The following is a 17670-nucleotide window of genomic DNA, read 5'->3' on the forward strand; positions in this document are numbered from 1 at the left end:
TCTTCCCAAAGCCCCAGCCCCTCCTCCCTGAGGAACCCTCCCTGGCTTCTCTCCCTCTGGCCACAGCCCAGCCTGCGTGACCTGAGCCTCTGCCACCATCACCAGTTCCACTGCCCAGAGCAGCTGAGCTCCCTTTTTACTACTGTTATTCAGAGATTCCCAAAGGGCTCCTAAGAAGTAGAAAGTCCAGCCCCCTCCCCTGGACATATGGGCAAAGGGGCCAGAGAGGGACCAAGACTTGCCAAAGGTCACACAGCAGGACAGGACAAATTCAGGATTAGGACTTGGTCTCTGGCCACCCAGCTCAGAGCTGCCCCAGGAGTACAGGTGACAGGGACAGCCTGGCCCAAGAGGAGGGTCAGGCTGTACATGACCTGCTCATGACACGACGTGCCTAAAACACTTCCAGAGCACCCCTGGCCTTCAGGATGGGGGCTCTAATCCCTCCGCCATCTTGCGTTTAAGGCCCAGCACTATGCGTCTCAGTCTTGCCTCTCTCTGCTTTCTTCCTTCCCCACCCCTGCCCTTGGGCCGTTCTCAGCACTCACTCTTCCTGAAATATGCTGGCCCTTTTTATACCTCTTAGACTTCGTATACACTGGACCCTCTGCCTGGAATTCTGACTAATAAATTCCCACCTATGCTTCACGGCTCAGTTTAGATGGTACCTCCTCCAGGAAGTCTTCCCTGACTGTCCCCAGGCTGCCAAGAGCCCCAATACTTCCCTCTATCCAGCCCTGACTATATCCGTTTGTTGTCTGGTCAGGGTCTGTCCCCACCTCTGCTCCCAAAGTGAGGGAGTTGATACAGGGTAGGGTGTGGGGCTCAGCCATCACCTCACACAGCACAGGGACAGCTCAGGAAGGACTCGTGGGACTGAGTGTGGTGATCAAAAGCAGCCCCAGCCCATTGGCCCCGGCATGAGGCCCCTCTGGCCCCCTACCTGCCTCCCAGGATGAGCATCAATTTTTCACAAGGTGCATTCAGAGGCGCTGGGGCATTTGATCCTCTGCCCATGACACTACCTGACACCCGAGCCCTGACCCCTGCCCTGGGGCTCCGGGATACAGCAGGCACACCGTCCTTCTGGAGACCTGCACCTGGCCTGGGTGTCTGGCTGAGAAGGGAATTCAACAAAGGCCAGCAGGCAGCTGCCGTGGGGAGCTACGTCTGTGAAGAGGATGCCCAGCTGTGGTGCTGGCATCCTGCACCAGTGTGAGCCCCGAGAGCCAGGGGCAGAACCGGGGCCTTCAGGGCCTTGGTGGGTGGAAAGGGGTTGAAAGGGCATAGAATTTAAGGGCCACGTGTAAGGAAAAAGCTACAAAATAGACATTTTTTTTCTTCAAAATAATAACTAATCCCTGTTCAAGTTAATTGCTTTTTAAATTGACAACAGAGAACACAGAACTGTATTTCCATTTCTGTACCCATGCTCAGTTTACCTTGTCCTCCCAACAACCATGGCTGATGGGGCTTCATCTCCCATTTCACAGATGGGAAATTTGAGGCACAGAGGAAGGAAGCGACTTATCCAAGGAGAGAGATAAAGAAAGAGATAGTGGCTGAGAGAGGCCTAAGGAGACAAACAGTCAGGGACAGAGGACTCTGTCTGCCACCCCCAGCATGTCTGCCCCCCGTCCCAGCTCTGGTCAGAGATGGCAGGGGGCCCAGACCAGGAGCAATTGGCTGTGGGGACCGTGGCTCCAGGGTGGCCTGAGCCCATGACTCCCCCGAAGTCCAGCAAACCCTTCTCCCAGGGCTCAGGACAGGGGGCAGCCCATCCTTACCTGGGTCCCTGCTGCCCACCGGCCTGGCTGGAGCTGCCACCAGCACAGAGGGCTCGGGAAGCTGGGGTGGCAGGTGTGGGAAAATCTGCAGACACAAGCCCCCTCTTCCTCTGTCTTGCTCCGTGACTTGCTCTGGGGGTCTCTCTGGGTCTTGCGGTCTTTCGCTGTGTGACTCTCTCTCTCAGTCTCTCCCTTTCCTTCCTGCCCAGGGCAGCTCTCCGGCCGGCACTGCTGCCCTCTCCTTCCTACTCCAGAGCCTTCCCCTGGGAGGCGGAGTTGGAGGGCCCTCCGAGGTCTGGGTGTCGTGACATCAGCGTGGGAGGCGGGCTGTGCTGCCCAGGGCCCTGGCGGAGCCCTGGCCGCCCAGCGGGGAGGCCGGGGCACTGGGGTCTTTCTCGGCTGTGCTGCCGACCGGCGTGGGAGCAGGCCCGGAGCCACTCATCCCAGCCTCAGCTGCCTCCTGTCATTTGCAGTAATGCCCACCACCTGCTCTCAGCACCTGGGCAGGAAACCTTGTTCTGATCCCGACTTGGTCACTGATTTGCTGAGTCTTGGCCCCTGCCTGCTGTCTGCCAAGACTGTTTCCTTCTCCGCAAAATGGCTGTTTGAGACTCAGAGCAAAGGACCAGGCGAGGCAGGGCAGGAGGTAGCAAGCCCTGCCTCCTGGCCCTTTCTGCCGCCCTGCCCCCCCCAGCCCCCCACAGACACTGCCCTTGCCCCAGGCCACTTCCCGAGGGCTCACCTCAGATGCGTCCCCCTGAAGTTCATCACTTCGTCGCTGGCCCACAGCTTGTTCTGGGGGCTGGGGCGCGAGAGGCCTGCTGTCGCTAATCATCCAGAGAACCTTCTCAAAGCAGCTGACTGGGAGCAACGCTGCATGTACCAGGGACTCGTGCAAACTGAGGTGGAAAATGCGATTTTACAGTAGGCGAGGAAGAGAGTGAACAACATGTTCGTTAGTAGCATCAGCGAAGACAGGGACACCGAGGACTCCCTGTTGAGACCTGGCCCTTGCACGTCGTGGCCCTTCGCCTGCAGCGACCCTGGCAGCAGCTCCAGCCACGCAGGCCTCTCCGGGACAGGTTTGGCCGGGGCGGAGGGAGGTACTCTTTTGGAGTCTCTGTAACTGGGTTGTGCCTGCAGGGAAGGGGCCACCTGGCTGCCACCCAAAGGATGGGGTGGGGGACCCAGGGAGGGACCAATGGCCCAACTGCGCCACCTCCCGGGCACAGCTGCCCGACGGCGCCCCCTGGAGGGCAAGGCTGAGCATCCGGCCTCCGCCTGGAGCAGCGGGTGGGAAGCGACGGCGCTGGGACCCAGGCTGTGCCAAGGCTGGGGCTCCCTCTGACCCGACGATCCTGACCCCTGAAGACCCCTGGGTGCTGGCGTGTGCCTGGCTGGGTGTGCATGCCCGGAGTTGCTCCTGAACAGTCCCCACTGCTGGACGCCCACCTGCCGTCCGCACTCGATACCTACCACCCCTCTCATCATCTCTTGCTGAGCCGGCCAGACTCGGGGGGCGAGTGGTGTCAGCCTCACACAGATGGAGAGCTGAGGCCCGAAGAGGAAATGGTGCCCCCGGCAGAGCGCAGGTCTGAGCTGCGAAGGATGGGTGCGGAGTGGCGCGGGGGTGTGTGGTCCCCTCCAGGTGCTGCACAGCTACAGCTACTCAGCACCTACCAGTGGCCAGGCACTACGCTAGGGCGGGCACGTCGCTCAGCACATCCTTCCCTCAGTCTGATGAGGAAATCTTGGTCTTAGTGCATTTACTCTTCCCTTACTCCCCACTCCCAACCCAGCCACCAAGCTCTGTCCACTCTACCTCTGAAATCTCTCTGGTTTCTCCTCCCCGCCACCCCCGCCTTTCTGGCTCGAGCTGCCATCATCTCCCCCTCAACAGCCTCCACTCTGATCCCCTACATCCACCTGTACCCCCATAAGCCCATCTCCTTTTTGGCTGCCCTTCATGCGGCTGCCCCCCTCTATTCCACAACTGGCTCAGGGCGAGGCCTTCCTGCCCCCAGCAGGCTCAGGGAACACCCAGTAGTCCCACATTGCCTCGCCACTGGTTCTCTGCATGTCTTCCCCACCAGTTTGTACGCTGCCCCGGAGCAGGCACTGTGGCTGCTTCCCCCGCCCCCGTGCCTGGGCCGGGACTTGGGAAAAGGCCAGGTGAAGGGACAGCCGAATGATGCCAGCACGGTCCCACCAGGCAGCCATCGGGGTCCAGCTTCAGCTGTAACTCCTTCATGTGGCTCTCTAAACAGACAGTCACCCAGGCCTGGGAAACATTCCCTTCATTGTCCCATATCCCCAGAGGGACAGACAGACACAGGAAGGCCTTTCTGGAATTGTGGTAACATTTATTCTGAGAACGGAACAGGTCTCCACTCCCCTGACCCTACGCTCAGCCCTGAGGAGAACGCAGCCCAGCTCGGGGTGCTGTGCAGCAGGGGCCCCAACCATCTGCAAATGGGGACTTGAGGCCCCTGTGGACTGCAGGGTGCACCAGGCAAACAGAGCGGCTGCTCTCCCCACTCACCCTCCAGTCCCAGCCTGAAAGAGCTCCATCCTCACCTGCCCAGTCCCCAGGGCCTCCGGGGGACCAGGATCCCCACACAGCCAGGAGCCAACCAAGAGGGGCAGGGAGTAAGGGCAGGGCTGTCTGAACCAGTTCTGACAAAATGCCCAGCCCCCAGGCTAAAGCCCACACAGGTCTCCAGCTGGTCCTGGTTTGCCCCCATAGCCCAGGTGGACATGGCTGAGCAAAGACCCGTGTGTCGGCCCCAGAGGCCCCAAGCTGGCTTATCCGGCCCTCGACACTCCACCCAACTCAGGAGTCTTCCTTTCAAACAGACACTGAGAAGTGGTGATTACATGACTGTATATAGTGTGTACGGATACAAAGATACATAGAGAAAGGGTATTGTTTTGCCCTTATACAGCACTTGCTAGGAAGAGTGCTGACAAACGATAATCACTGGCCCCACTTTGCAGAGGGGGAAATCGAGGCACAGGAGGTTTAAGCAACTTGCTCCTGGTCACACGCAAAGTCCTCACCCTAGGTTCGGGTTCTTGAGGAGAAGTCCCAGCTTTTCGAGAAGGAATCCTTTTGTCCTCCTTGTCATTCAGTTCCTGGCCCCTCCCGTGACCCAGGGCCAGGACACAGGAGCAGAGCCAGCCAGAGCGAGGGGTCAAGAATCCAGCATATCCAGCCAGGTCACTGCACCCCAGAGCCAGATCTGGAGCTGAAAAGGCAGGTTCCCCAAAGGAATTCCCAGCAAGGCCACAGGAATTCCTGATCTTGAACCAACTGGACTTTTTCACTGACAACACCTGGTCTGGAGCCTGAGAAGGGCACAGGGAGATCCAAAGATGGTCACAGCGCCAACACTCTCCAAGAACGCAGTAGGTGCTGGCTTGTAAAACATCCAAGTACAAACCCCCATCTTCTTCATCCACCTCCAGACCTCCTCTGAGAAGGTATGACCTCGCCACGTCCCTCCCCAAGCAGATCAAAATAAAATCAGAGGATCACAGGAACTGGAGCTTAAGAAGAAAAAAGGGTTCTGCCTTTCAGTTTTCCTTTAAAAACCCCTGGTTAAAATTGAGAGTTAAAACGGAAAGAATATAAAACGTTGAGGACTAAAAGGAGAGCTTTGGTCCAGGCAGCAAGAGGGTGATGTCTCCTCGGCTACGCTTTGAGGGGAATGTTGGTGGAAGGGCCTCTGGTCAGACAATGGATTTACCATCTCCTGTCAAGCCCAATGTGCAAACTGATGTCAGCGGGCCTGAGACCACCACTGCAGAGTCCCTGCTCCCGGGAAAAGCCCAGGTCTTGCAGCAGAGGGGAGTGCCTCCTCTCAGGTCTCTCCCTGCCTGGCCCACTACATCAGACACACTGCTTCCCGCGTCAGGGCAGTGGAGGCAGGACGCCCTTCCTCTCCACCCCCTCTCCAGGGACCCTAAACCAGAGGCTGGGAATGCAATCAGAACGTAGAAGGAGAAGGTGGCTGCAGCTCCTCTGGGCGTCTGTATCTGAGAGGACCTGAGAGCAGAGGCGAGGCCCAGGACGGACGCCGGGTCTCCCAGAGCTGCAAGGAGAGGCCCGGCTCCACATGGGGTCTCATGGGCATCGTTTATTCATTTGGCGAATCTCCTTTGAATAAATACCTGATGGGCGGGTGAGTGGATGGGATTCGAGAATGGACAGATGTCACCTGGACATGTCCCAAATTCTAGCCTGGGCAGGAACCCAAGAGCCAAGAGTCCTTTCAAGGTGGCTAGAAAACCAGATGTAGGTGACAAAGAAAGCAAGTCTTGGACACTGGGGCAGGTCTGGGACACAAGGGGCAGGAGTGGGCCTTGGGGATGTGGTAGTTTGTGTGTAAACAAGTGACATCTTCTTGGCACTCCGCTGGCAGACAGCAGGGCCTTGGGAGAAGGTTTTCAACGGATAGAGTCCCTTAGCCATGGTGGCAGTTGGGGTAGGGAGGGCTATTTTAAATCTCAGGCAAGACGACTCCTCTATGAGAAGGGAATGCTTTGGGGTCCTCGGGACGCTGAGGCAAGTGTCTTTGAGAGGGACAGAGACCTCCCAAGGTCACACAGCAAGTCAGTGGGAAAGCTGGGAAAAGGACGCCAGTGTCCCGGCTCCCAGGTTAGTCCCTGGCCTGGCTGGGGACATGCGGATGGTGGTGAGAACTGTGGGTGCAGGTAGATGGGCAGGCGTCAGATGGCCGTGAGGGAGGCACTGCTGAGGATGCGCACAGCAACGGTGCCCGGCAGGTCGCTGGGCTGCTGGCTGTTGCGGTCTCGGAGGTGGAGGGTGTGCAGGGCCTGGAGGTCGTCCGAGCTGGCCTTCAGGTGCACCTGGCCCAGAAACTCATCCTTCAGGACTCGGTAGTTCCAGATCTGGAAGGAGACAGAGGATGGTTGGGGGCCATCTCCAAGACAAGGACTATGGGTCTGAGGGCTGCTGACAGCGGCGGCAGAGCCTTGACTCCCCTTCCTGTGACGCAAGGTGGGCTGAGGAAAAGGAGCCCTGCATCTGCCTCACCGTGGACCTTGGGCAAGGCCATGCCCCTGCCAGAGCCTCAGGCTTCCTCCCATATGTCAAAGCTCCCCTCCATGTATACAGTTAAATCTGTCATTATTAGCTCTGCTGTTGACCTTGGGTGACCTTGGACAAGTGATACACCCCCTGCTCTGGTTTCCCCATCTTCAACATGAGGTTTGGATCAATGGCTCCTAAGGGTCCTTCCAGCCCAAACATCTATGGGTCTGTGATTTGATCCGGAAGGACTCAGTGTTAAAAAACTTGGAAACCCTATAGTAGCTCCCCCAGGATACCCGAGCGTTTGTTTACAGATGGTTTCTCACCGGGAGAGATGCTGGCCTGGACCCCAGGGACAGAGGGCTTCCTGCCAATGAGCTCAGAACTGTGGCCCCCTTGGTCTGAGAGGGGAAGGAAGCCCGTGCCCAGGACCCTGGCTTTCTAATCCCCTGCTCTCAGGCAATAGTCACTCCTACCATCTGCCACCAGGGAAATTTAAGGAACAACTCCCAAGGCTTTGGGGCAAGACTGGCAGAGATGCCCACTGTCCCTGGCCAGCAGTCTGACCCTGCTGTGTCCCACAATCCCTACAGCTAACCCAACTCATCCCACCCCACAGAGGGGACTCTGGGGCACCGGGAGGGGCAGGCAAGAGAATTCCCTAGGCCACACCATGCCAGGGACAGAGTGGGAACCAGAACCCAGTGTTCCTGGGTCCCTGTCAAAGGCCCTGCCACGCTGGGCCCAGCCACTCTGAGTGCGGAAGCATGAGGCGGGGGGCCCAGGAGGGACCCCAGACAGGTGGGTCACCTGCACAGTGATGGGCTGGCTTGGCTTCTTGCAGTAGAAGATGCCTTTCACATCATACTCAGGCGTCGAGGTGCCTTTCTGCACGGCCGAGCGGACTTTGTCCCCCTCACTCTCGATGATCACGTACGAGTTAGCCCCTAGAAAGAGGGAGTGGGCAACGGGGTGAGGGTGGGGCTGGGACAGGCCCCGGATGAGACAGAAGCCTGGGCTCGTGTATTCAGGAGAAGGGAGACCAGAGCCTGGCCAGCTCCCTAACTTCCAGAGACAGGAGGGGGCACACTGGTAATCTCTGGTCTCCAGACCTTTACCCAAGCTGCTCCCCCCGCCCGGAGCACCTTTCTCCCCTACCTTCCTTCACCAGGCTTCACGCCTTAATACCTCCTTAGCCTGGAGAAAGGCCCCCCCCCTCCAAAAAGCCTTCCCTGAGCCCTCCCTCCTAGCTGCCTGTCCCTGCGGCTGACTGCCCTGGCACACTGGAAGCCGCCCGAGGGCAGGAGGCAGAGCGTGTTCTCTATACGCCCAGCTTCATCCCAGGGCTGGGCCCAAAGTGGATGTCAGGATGGGTTTGCTCATTCAATGAGTGAGAGCAGGAGAGCTCTGGAGGCTGTGTCTGTGGCTTGGGAGGGGAGGAGGGCTGGGGGTTTTCTCCAGGCAAGCTCACCTGTTGGGGAGTCCTTGAGACCGGCGGCCCCCAGGACATGCACCTGGGTCACCTGCTGGGGGTAGCCGCACAGGGAGCTCCAGCAGGAGTGGGGAGGCTCATCCAGGCATAGCTCCCTGATGCGGGGCAGAGGAGAAGGGGCGGGAGGTGATGGAGAGGGTCCGGGAAGACGGAAGGTCAGGGGATTCGAGAAGAGTGGGGCGGGGGTCAAGAGCAGCGTTTAGTCCAGACAATGCTTGTCTCGGGCAAACAAAGCCCCATAAGCTTCCCGCTGCCCCATCCCTACCCAAGGGTGCCCCCTCCTCTCCCAAGGGAAAAGCAATGTACCGAGCGTTACTGTGTGCCAAGCACTCTGCTGGGATGTTACAGGTATTGTCTCTAATCCTCACACAGCCCTGGGAGATAAGTGACTGCCACTCTGCCCATTTTACGGATTAGGAAGCATCAGGATCGCTGGGGGAAGGGGCTTGCCCAACACAGCACAGACTGGCGGGACCGAGGTCCGCTAATTCCACAAGCTGCCCCCCCAGTCTGGGACGTGGGCAGGGAGCACCGACTCTGGGCCGCCTAGCAAGGTGGGAGGGCAGTGTGGGACGCACAGGTCTGCACTGCAGCAGGGATGGGGGTGGTTTCAGGGTCCACCTAGCCGGACTCTGCCACTGGTGGCACGGACTCAGAAACCACCCCCAGCCAACGTCGATCCCCAGTTCTGATCTATAAAATGAAGGGGTCAGGCCTCCCACCCCAGGGTTCAGGAAGAGCAAATGAGCTGAGTGAAAGCTTCTTTGTAAACTGTGAAGCGCTCTGCACACGTGAGCAGCTGCTCCTTCGTGTGGCCAAGAGAGGCTGGGACAGGGGAGGAGAGGAAGGGGAAGAAAGGGGATGGATGCTAATGTCAGGCCAGGGAGGCTGGAGGCCCAGGCTCCATGGCTGAGGACGACACTGAAGATCTCTGGGCTGCAGATTGCGGGCCAGCCTGGTGTGGACCTAGGCCCTGCCAACCCAGGCCCCCAGCCAGTCCCCACGCACCGGCAGTTGGAGGGCACATCAGTGAAGACTCGGAGCAGGAACTCGCCAGTGTGTCCTGGCTCGAAGGTGGTGGGGATGATGACGTAGCGGCCCTCGGGCTGCTCCGTGCGCAGGAAGACACTGCGGGAGTTGATGTAGATGGAGCTGGCGGTCCTGTGCTGCAGGCTGTGCATACGGTACTGGCGGTTCTCCTCCACCTGACGGGGGCGGAGACATCGGGTCACACAGCGCCCCTCACCCCACCCCGCACCCCACATCTCCCCCTCGTTGCCGGAAGAGGCATATCTACAGAGTCAGAAGTACATGAGAATCTGTCTGCCTAGGGCTGGCGGGGAGGGAGGTGGATGCAACTGGGTGGTGGCGGCTAAAGGGTGCGGGGTTTCTTTTTGGGGTGATGGAAGTGGCCTCAAATTGACTGTGGTGATGGCCGCACAACTCTACAAATACACTTTAAGTGAGCGAGTCATATGGTATGTGAATTATATCTCATAAAGCTACTGAGAGGGGTGGCAATGGGAATCCCCCTGGTGACAATGTCTGCGGGGTTTCTGACATCACAACAGAATCAAGTATCACTATCTGCGCAGGACACAGCATGTGTCCATGAAATGACATCACCAGCTGCCGGGACATGCTGGACAATTCCTGGAATAAGTGCCATGATAAGCTATAGTCACATCAGCGAAGGTCATGTCACGTCAAAGTCACAACGTCAGCACGCAGTGAATGTTCCAACATGCTGACGTGAACAAACGGTTATGATACGACCCAGCACATCAAATGCCAGGGCCTCGACTCAAGCCGTGGGCCCAGCACATGCACTTGGTTTCATTAGGTTCTTGGAGTCTGGCAGGCCCACGGCGCCCCGCTATGCTGAGTGTCGTCACACACAGGGCGTCACAACGTGTGGAAGGCCTCGGGGCCCAGGCCAGGGGAGTGGCCAGGGGGAAGCCCTCCTGGCTCTGCCCAGGATGCTTCTTCCCAGTGCCCAGCAAGGCTTCCAACTCAGGGGAGCCAGAGCCCTGAGGGAGGAAGCCGTGGGGGGCCCCCCAGAGCCTAGGCCCGACCACCAGCAATCGTCCCCTTCCCCGTCCAAACAGCCTGTGGGTCTGGGCAAGAAGAAATCAGGCTGAGAGCTCCAGTGGGACCAATCTGAGGCAGGCTGGGCCTCTGTGGGGATCGAAACAGGACCTGTGTCACAGCACAACCATGGCATCAGCCAATGTGGCCAGGGGGACAGGGGCGATGTCAGAGACCAAAGTGCTCTAGAGTGTTCTCCCCCAGGCCCAGGCAGCCCAAACTCTCCTTACCCAGAGCAGGGGTCCCAGCTGGCCTCACCTTGTAGATGTCAAAGCCAATGGCCAGATTTTCACCCTTGCCATCCCGGCGGGTGGACTGTTTGGGCCGTTGCTGGATGCAGATCAGCACTTCATCTTCCGGCTTTTTGACATCAAAGATGTACTGCGGGTGCAGCAGAGGAAGAGGGGCGCACGGTGAGACCACACCGAAAACGGCTCCCGAAGCTCGGCCCAGAGCTCAGCTGTGTGAACTTGGGCAAATCACGTCACCTCTCCGAGCCTCAGTCCCTCATCTGTGAGATGGGCTGCCAGTGTCCACCCCGCACGTGGGGTGGGAGGACTCGGGGAAACGATGGATGCTCAGCTCCGAGCCTGCATGCAGCTGGTGCTCAATGAGGGCACACCGGGCGTGAGGACCAGGCGGGTGCCAGGGTCATGACCGAGGAGGCCGCAGGGGAGGAGTCCCGTGGGGAGCCAGCCTGGCCAAGTCTCCCCAGAAGGAGCAGCACCATGTGTGAAAACAAGGGGTTTGAGGCCCCAGCTCAGCCTCTAAATACAATGTCCCCGTAACTCTTATCAGGGCACTCATTAGTCCTCAGAGCCTGCAGGTCATATTGTGAGGTTGCGGGTGACAGGACCTCCCAGACACGCCCATCCAACCCCGCTGTACAAACGGTGCACCGAACCCCACGGAGGTACAGGGATGTACCCGAGGTCGTGCCGGAGTCCGTGGCAGGACGGCGCCGAGGGCCCCACAGTTGCTCAAGGGGTGGGGGCGGGGGGGATCCCCAAGGAGGCCCACCTGCGGGTTCTGGAAGAAGGTGTCCTTGTGGTTGATGCAGCCCCCGCTGCGGTTGTGCAGCGGGTCCTCGTGCCGCGTCCAGGCGCCGCACAGCCGGGCCTCCTCCCACGTCTTGTGGATGCTCAGGTAAGACGTGTTGATCAGACGGCACTTGATGATGTCCGTGAAGTATCGGCACACGTCCTCAAAGGTCATCCTGGGCGTGGCAAGGGGCTGAGCCGGCCGGTCTCCCCACCCCACCCCGCCCACCAGCCTGCCCACTCGCCCCACATGCTCTGCGCCACGGCCTACACAGCAAGTGTGGACACGGCATCACACGGACCCTTCACATCTCTTTTGGCCTCAGTCTCCTGCTTTGTAAAACGGGAATAAATCTAACGACAGCTGCCTACCTCAGAGTCAGTGCAGGAATTGAGCAATGCAATAACAATAAAAGCACGTAATACAACTTCCAGCAGACAGGAGTTGCCAAAGGCTGGCCGTTACAATTATTAATAGTATGAATAACTAATGTGTACAGCCCTCTACAGTTTCCATCCATTGTCATCCACAGCTAGTGGTGGAAACCCCTTGGTAGGCGAGCTGCAGTGGCCAGGATACTGCGACACCTGCAGGAGCCTGGGCAGGGGGAAGGGGAGTGCCCACCCACCTTCAAGTGTGCACATATATGAGAATATGCACATATATGCATCAAGGGTGAACATATCTGAGAAAGGCCTTAGGAGGAAGCCCTTTCCTGATGAGGGTTTTCTACTGCTATGTTTTAATTCGACTGGCCCCTGAGCCAGACTGGGCAAAGTGGATCTCATCCACAGAAGCCCACACCAAAAGGCCTGGGGGGCTTCCTGCAGTGGGTCCCCTGACACCTGCAGGAGGGGACCTCCAGGATCACTGCCATCTGCCTCTGGATCTGCCTGGGGCCCTCACAACATCTCCCACACACAGGGTACCCTGTATCCCTCCAGGAAATGGTTCAGTCTCCAAATCAAGTGTCCTGCTGAAGAAAGACACTGAGCCTGGCAAGCAGGGCTAAATGCAGAATGAATGAATGCCGAATGAATGAATGCAGGAGTGAATGAAGGCAGGAGTCACTATCATGCTCTTTAAGCAAGGCTGTTGCCATCCTCCAAGCTCACCTCCTCACCTCCCTGAACTCACTCTTCCCATCCCAAACCCAAGTGTGCTCTCTTGCCTCTGGGCTGGGTCTCTGTCCTCGCCCAAGGGCTCCTCTGCACCCTGAGTCTTAGCTCCTCCAAAGGGCCTCTCCTCTTCCTACCTGCTCTCGGCATCAGGCTGCCAGCATGCCCTCTGCCCTCTGGTCAATTCCCCACCTGCTGGTACCCTGGCCTACTTGCCGAGGGCTCAGCCCGGGTACCAGAGCAGCCCAGGGTCCCCTGACATGGGCAGTGGAGGCTATGGGGACGAAGGGGTCCATTCTGCCCAATTCACTTTACAGAGGAGCAAACAGGCCCAAAAAGATGCAGTGGCTTATCCGAGGCCACACGGCAAGTTGATGGTGGGGCATTTTTAGAGCCCTGGCTCCCGCCTCCCTGTCCAGCGCCTCCCGCCCGGCACACAGGAGGCTCCCCTCTCAGCCCTGGACATCCGCCCAGGGCAAGAGCACACTCACCAGAACTCGCCGTCATCCTGCACAGTCACACCCAACTTCTCCCGCTCACTCTTGCTTACTTTCTGCCACTCCTCTGAGCTGGGATGTGAGCACAGGGGAGGGAAGAGAGAGGAGTATCAGAGGGACGCCCTCAGGGCCACTCTGGCAAGGGTTAGGAGGCATGAGGGACAGCTCAGCACTAGGCCTCCATCAGTGTGGGTGTAGTTGGGGGCACCCAGGGCCATGCCCAGGCCCCTCTCCAGGAAGTACTGTCTGCCCACTCTCTCAGGCAACCGTGGGCTGCCACCATGCCGGGGATCCGGAGGTCTGGGAACAAAGCTGCAGGCTTGGGGCAAGTTGGGGGACTGACCCTCAGTGAAGGGAGCTCCTTCACTGGGGGCCTAGGCTCTGCTCCTCTCCTGGCCTCACCAGGGCCATTAACCAAGCACAGGGCAGTCACCCCCATTCCCACCCTTGGTGGCCTCCCTCCCTGCTTTCCTCCCCACTCAAGCGCCAAGACTGGTCTCTACATCCCCTATAGGAATCAGCTCATCCCACCTCCAGACCTCTGCCCATGCTGAATCTATCCCCCCACACACATGCCTGCTCCCAAGTAAGTCTTCTCCTAATGTCATCCTCCCCCCAAATCCTTTAAGGCCCAGCCCTGGTGCCACCTCCTCCGGGAAGTCCACCCTGTCCTTGCCCAAGCCCTCGTACCCCGGCCCACCCACCTGGGGTCTTCCCGGTGCCTGCCCCCTGTCCTTGCCCAAGCCCCGGGCCTCACGTGTCACTCCAGGGCCCGTTCCACTCCCGCTCGCCCCAGGGGTTGCGCAGGCGGATCATGTCCAGCTTCTCTGACTTGAAGAAGGCCAGCAGGCCACGGCCCAGGCGCACCTTGCGCACATCAGTGATGGCATACGCATGGCCCTTCACGAGGCCACACGCCAGCCGGGCCTCCATGTCTGCCGCTGTCACTGCCTGTGGGACACAGTTGCTCAGAGGCAGGGCAGGGCAGGGCAGGCTCCACCTGGAGCCAGAGGCCACACCACCCCCTACAGGACGGGGAGGGAATGGCAGCCCCGCACAAAGGGGAAACATCATTCCTCTGAGGTTAGGGACTGACCTCCGCATTCACAGCCCCTTACAAAGCCGGGGAACAGTAGTGGTGGATAAAGGAAGGGACCTGCAGTGGGATCGGCCCAGGGCTGTGTTGGAGTCGACTAGCACTGGCTCAGTTTTGCAATCTGGTTGTTAAAACGTTAGCCTGAAATCAACCACGGTGGGAGTATTTACACCACAGAAGTCAGCAAACCAGGGCTTTTAAATTTTCCAGTCTTTTATCAACATACCACTGGGTCAGCCAAACCTGGGTTCAAATTCTGCCTTCACTGAGTCCCAACTTTCCCACCCAAAACGTGAGCAGTCAATGAAATGAGACGATCGTCTTGAAGAGCCCAGGCCTGTGCCAGCAGGCAGTAGGGGCTCCCTCGCCCTTCCCATCGCCTCGCAACTGTGATGCCTTAAACCTTGGCCAAAGGACCTATCACTCCGTTACGAAAGGGCTGGAAAAGGGGGACGCTAGTTGAACAGTGTGGGCAAGGCCTTTCGTAGTGTAAGGTTAGGGCAGGGGGCCTGAGGCTTGTGCTGTCCAGCACTGGGGAGGGGCTGCAGCCTCTAACTGCTCCCCTCCATGAGGCTGAGGGTCTGGATTTGTGATCCAACCTGGGCAGGGGCTCTCCCTGAAAAGCCAGTCACCTCCCACCCCAATCAGGGTCAGTGAAGGGGAGGGGCCGCCTCTGGGGCTCGGTTCTGTGTTCTCACCTTGATGGAAGCACTGATGAGGCCTCCCCGGCTGTGCACTTTCAACACGCGCTCAAAGAGCTGGTTCCTCTTGGCCTCATCACTGGCAAAGTCACCCTCGGTCAAGTCGATGGGCTCGGAAACCCCACCTGTGAAGTCCACCAGCGCATCCGCTGTGTTGCCTCCATCCAGGGCCTGGTAACAGCCTGCCAGCCTGGAAGCAATGTGGAAAGAACTCCCAGCTCACGTTCCCCAGCCAGTCTAAATCCTTCACCTGATAGGGGAGATTTCTGAGATTCGGAGAGGTCAAGAGAACTGCTAAGGTCACACAGCAGGCCACACAACAGAGCCAACCCAGGTCTCCGGCTCCCAGGCCAACGTCTGTCCCACTGAACCACACCATTTTGTCACTCAAATTCCCCTTGGCCTTCATAGCCCCATCTTCAAAAATTAGCTGTCCAGAAATCCAGCAATTCTTTTCAGAAGTGTTAAAAGTTCCTATGTCTTTTGACATAATTCTGGACGAGTAACATTATTTATAACAATGTAAAACTAGGAATCACCTAAACGTCTAGCAACAGAGAACTGGTTTTAAAAGCTAATGTTGCATCTCAAGCAGCCATTGAAGAAAACACTGTAAAGGAATTCCTACTGCAGGGAAAATGCTAGTGCCTGCTTGTTACATTTGAAAAGGCAATACAGCCGGACTCCAATTGTGTCTAAATGTATGCAATAGTTCATTTCAAAAAGATTAAGCATCTACTATGTGCAATAGATCAGGTGCTAGGACACAGCTGTGGCTCCTTATTTAAATGTTAGGAAAAAGGTTGGGGTCTTAAAGGCAGAGTGCCAAATGCGAACATGAGAAGCAGAATGGGATCTATGACAAAATACCATTTCCATAAATTGAAAATATGCGCCCACAAAACACCAGCACAGGTTTTGCAAGGTAACCTACAAACGAAAGAGCCATCAAAGATGTTAAAAGAGCTGCCAGTGGTGGGGGAGGGTGCAGGGAGAGCAAAGGGCAGAAATGGAAGACATGGAGAGGGGGTGGGGCCTTGAGGGGACAATGTCCTGCTGTCCGGAACAGAGGAGCTGCCCCATTAACCCAGATGGCCCAAAACAGGGAAGGGGTGAACAGCAACCTGGGAGAATATGCAGGAGTTTAGGAGAGGTTTATTATCCTCTGCATGGTTTCCTATATTTTCTGGATTTCCTATAACAGACATGCATTCTTTTTATAATTTTAAAAGTAAATAATTAAAAACAACAACAACAACAAGCATAACTGGTGCAGCCCCTGTGTAAAAACAGTTTGGTGGTTTCTCAAAAATGTACACACAGAACTACCATACGACCCACCAATTCACTCCTAGGTATATATTCCAAAGAACTAAAAGGAGACATTCAAACAGGTACCTGCACATCAGTGTTCATAGCCACATTATTCATAATAGCAAGCAGGTGGAAACAGTTTACCCGAGTGTCCATGACAGATGAATGAATAAACAAAATGTGGCACACACATACAATGGAATACCATTCAGCCGTAAACAGGAACGGAATTTTGATACATGCTACAACATGGAAGGACCTTGAAAACACTACGCTAATTGAAATAAGGCAGACACAGAAGGACAAATAGTCCACTTACATGAGTTACCTGGAATAGGAAAATTCATAGAGACAAAAAGCAGAATGGAAGTTCCCAGGGTTGGGAGAAGGGAGAAAGAGGGAGTTATTGTTTAGTGGGTAACAGAATTTATGTTGGGGATGATGAAAAGTATCATCATCTATACTGGATATAGACAGTGGTGATGGGTACAAAGCATTGTGAATGTAATTGATGCTACTGAATCCTACACTTACACATGGTCAAAATGATAAATATTATATTTTGGACAATTTTTTAAAATAATAAAAATTTTACTTAAAAGAAAAAAAAAAAAAGAGCTAGCCCGCTGAGTTACTGAGTGGGTCTCCCAGAGCGGGAGGAGAGGAGCCTGCACCCAGGACCATGGTGACCAACTGACGACCAGGGGGCGGGTTTCGCTTTCTTAGGACTAAAAATGGAATCTGCCGACATGTTTTCATGGGTTTGTTTTTCAATTTTATTTTATTTTTTTATATAGCAGGTTCTTATTAGTTATCTATTTTATACATATTAGTGTATACATGTCAATCCCAATCTCCCAATTCATCCCACCACCACCCCAGCCCCCGGCACTTTCCCCCCTTGGTGTCCATATGTTTGTTCTCTACATCTGTGTCTCTGTCTCTGCCCTGCAAACCAGTTCATCTGTACCATTTCTCTAGGTTCCACATATATGCATTAATATATGATATTTGTTTTTCTCTTTCTGACTTACCTCACTCTGTATGACAGTCTCTAGATCCATCCACGTCTCTACAAATGACCCAATTTCGTTCCTTTTTATGGCTCAGTAATATTCCATTGTATACATGTACCACACCTTCTTTATCCATTCATCTATCGATGGGCACTTAGGTTGCTTCCATGACCTGGCTATTGTAAATAGTGCTGCAATGAACATTGGGGTGCATGTGTCTTTCTGAATTATGGTTTTCTCTGGGTATATGCCCAGTAGTGGGATTGCTGGGTCATATGGTAATTCTATTTTTAGTTTTTTAAGGAACCCCATACTGTTCTCCACAGTGGCTGTATCAATTTACATTCCCACCAACAGTGCAAGACGGTTCCATGGGTTTGTTTTTGATGATGGAGTTTTTGTTTTTCCTTTTACACACACACACACACACACACACACACACACACACACACACACACACAGAC

General features: G+C 56.2%; 1 protein-coding gene across 1 annotated transcript in view; it reads right to left on the bottom strand.

The window, feature by feature from the left end:
- Nucleotides 1–4136: 4136 nt before the first annotated feature.
- Nucleotides 4137–17670, bottom strand: part of CAPN5 (calpain 5) — a 52656-nt gene continuing 39122 nt past the window's right edge. The window contains exons 5-13 of the mRNA XM_060018225.1: nt 14874–15066; nt 13837–14030; nt 13074–13151; nt 11444–11639; nt 10682–10804; nt 9344–9540; nt 8315–8430; nt 7654–7790; nt 4137–6701 (exon numbers count right to left, since the gene is read on the bottom strand). Of these exons, the coding sequence (XP_059874208.1) occupies nt 6519–6701; nt 7654–7790; nt 8315–8430; nt 9344–9540; nt 10682–10804; nt 11444–11639; nt 13074–13151; nt 13837–14030; nt 14874–15066 (1417 nt within the window). The 3' untranslated portion in view covers nt 4137–6518. The remainder of the gene's footprint in view (nt 6702–7653; nt 7791–8314; nt 8431–9343; nt 9541–10681; nt 10805–11443; nt 11640–13073; nt 13152–13836; nt 14031–14873; nt 15067–17670) is intronic.

Source organism: Delphinus delphis, chromosome 8 (genome assembly GCF_949987515.2).
Source record: "Delphinus delphis chromosome 8, mDelDel1.2, whole genome shotgun sequence".
NCBI lineage: Eukaryota > Metazoa > Chordata > Mammalia > Artiodactyla > Delphinidae > Delphinus > Delphinus delphis.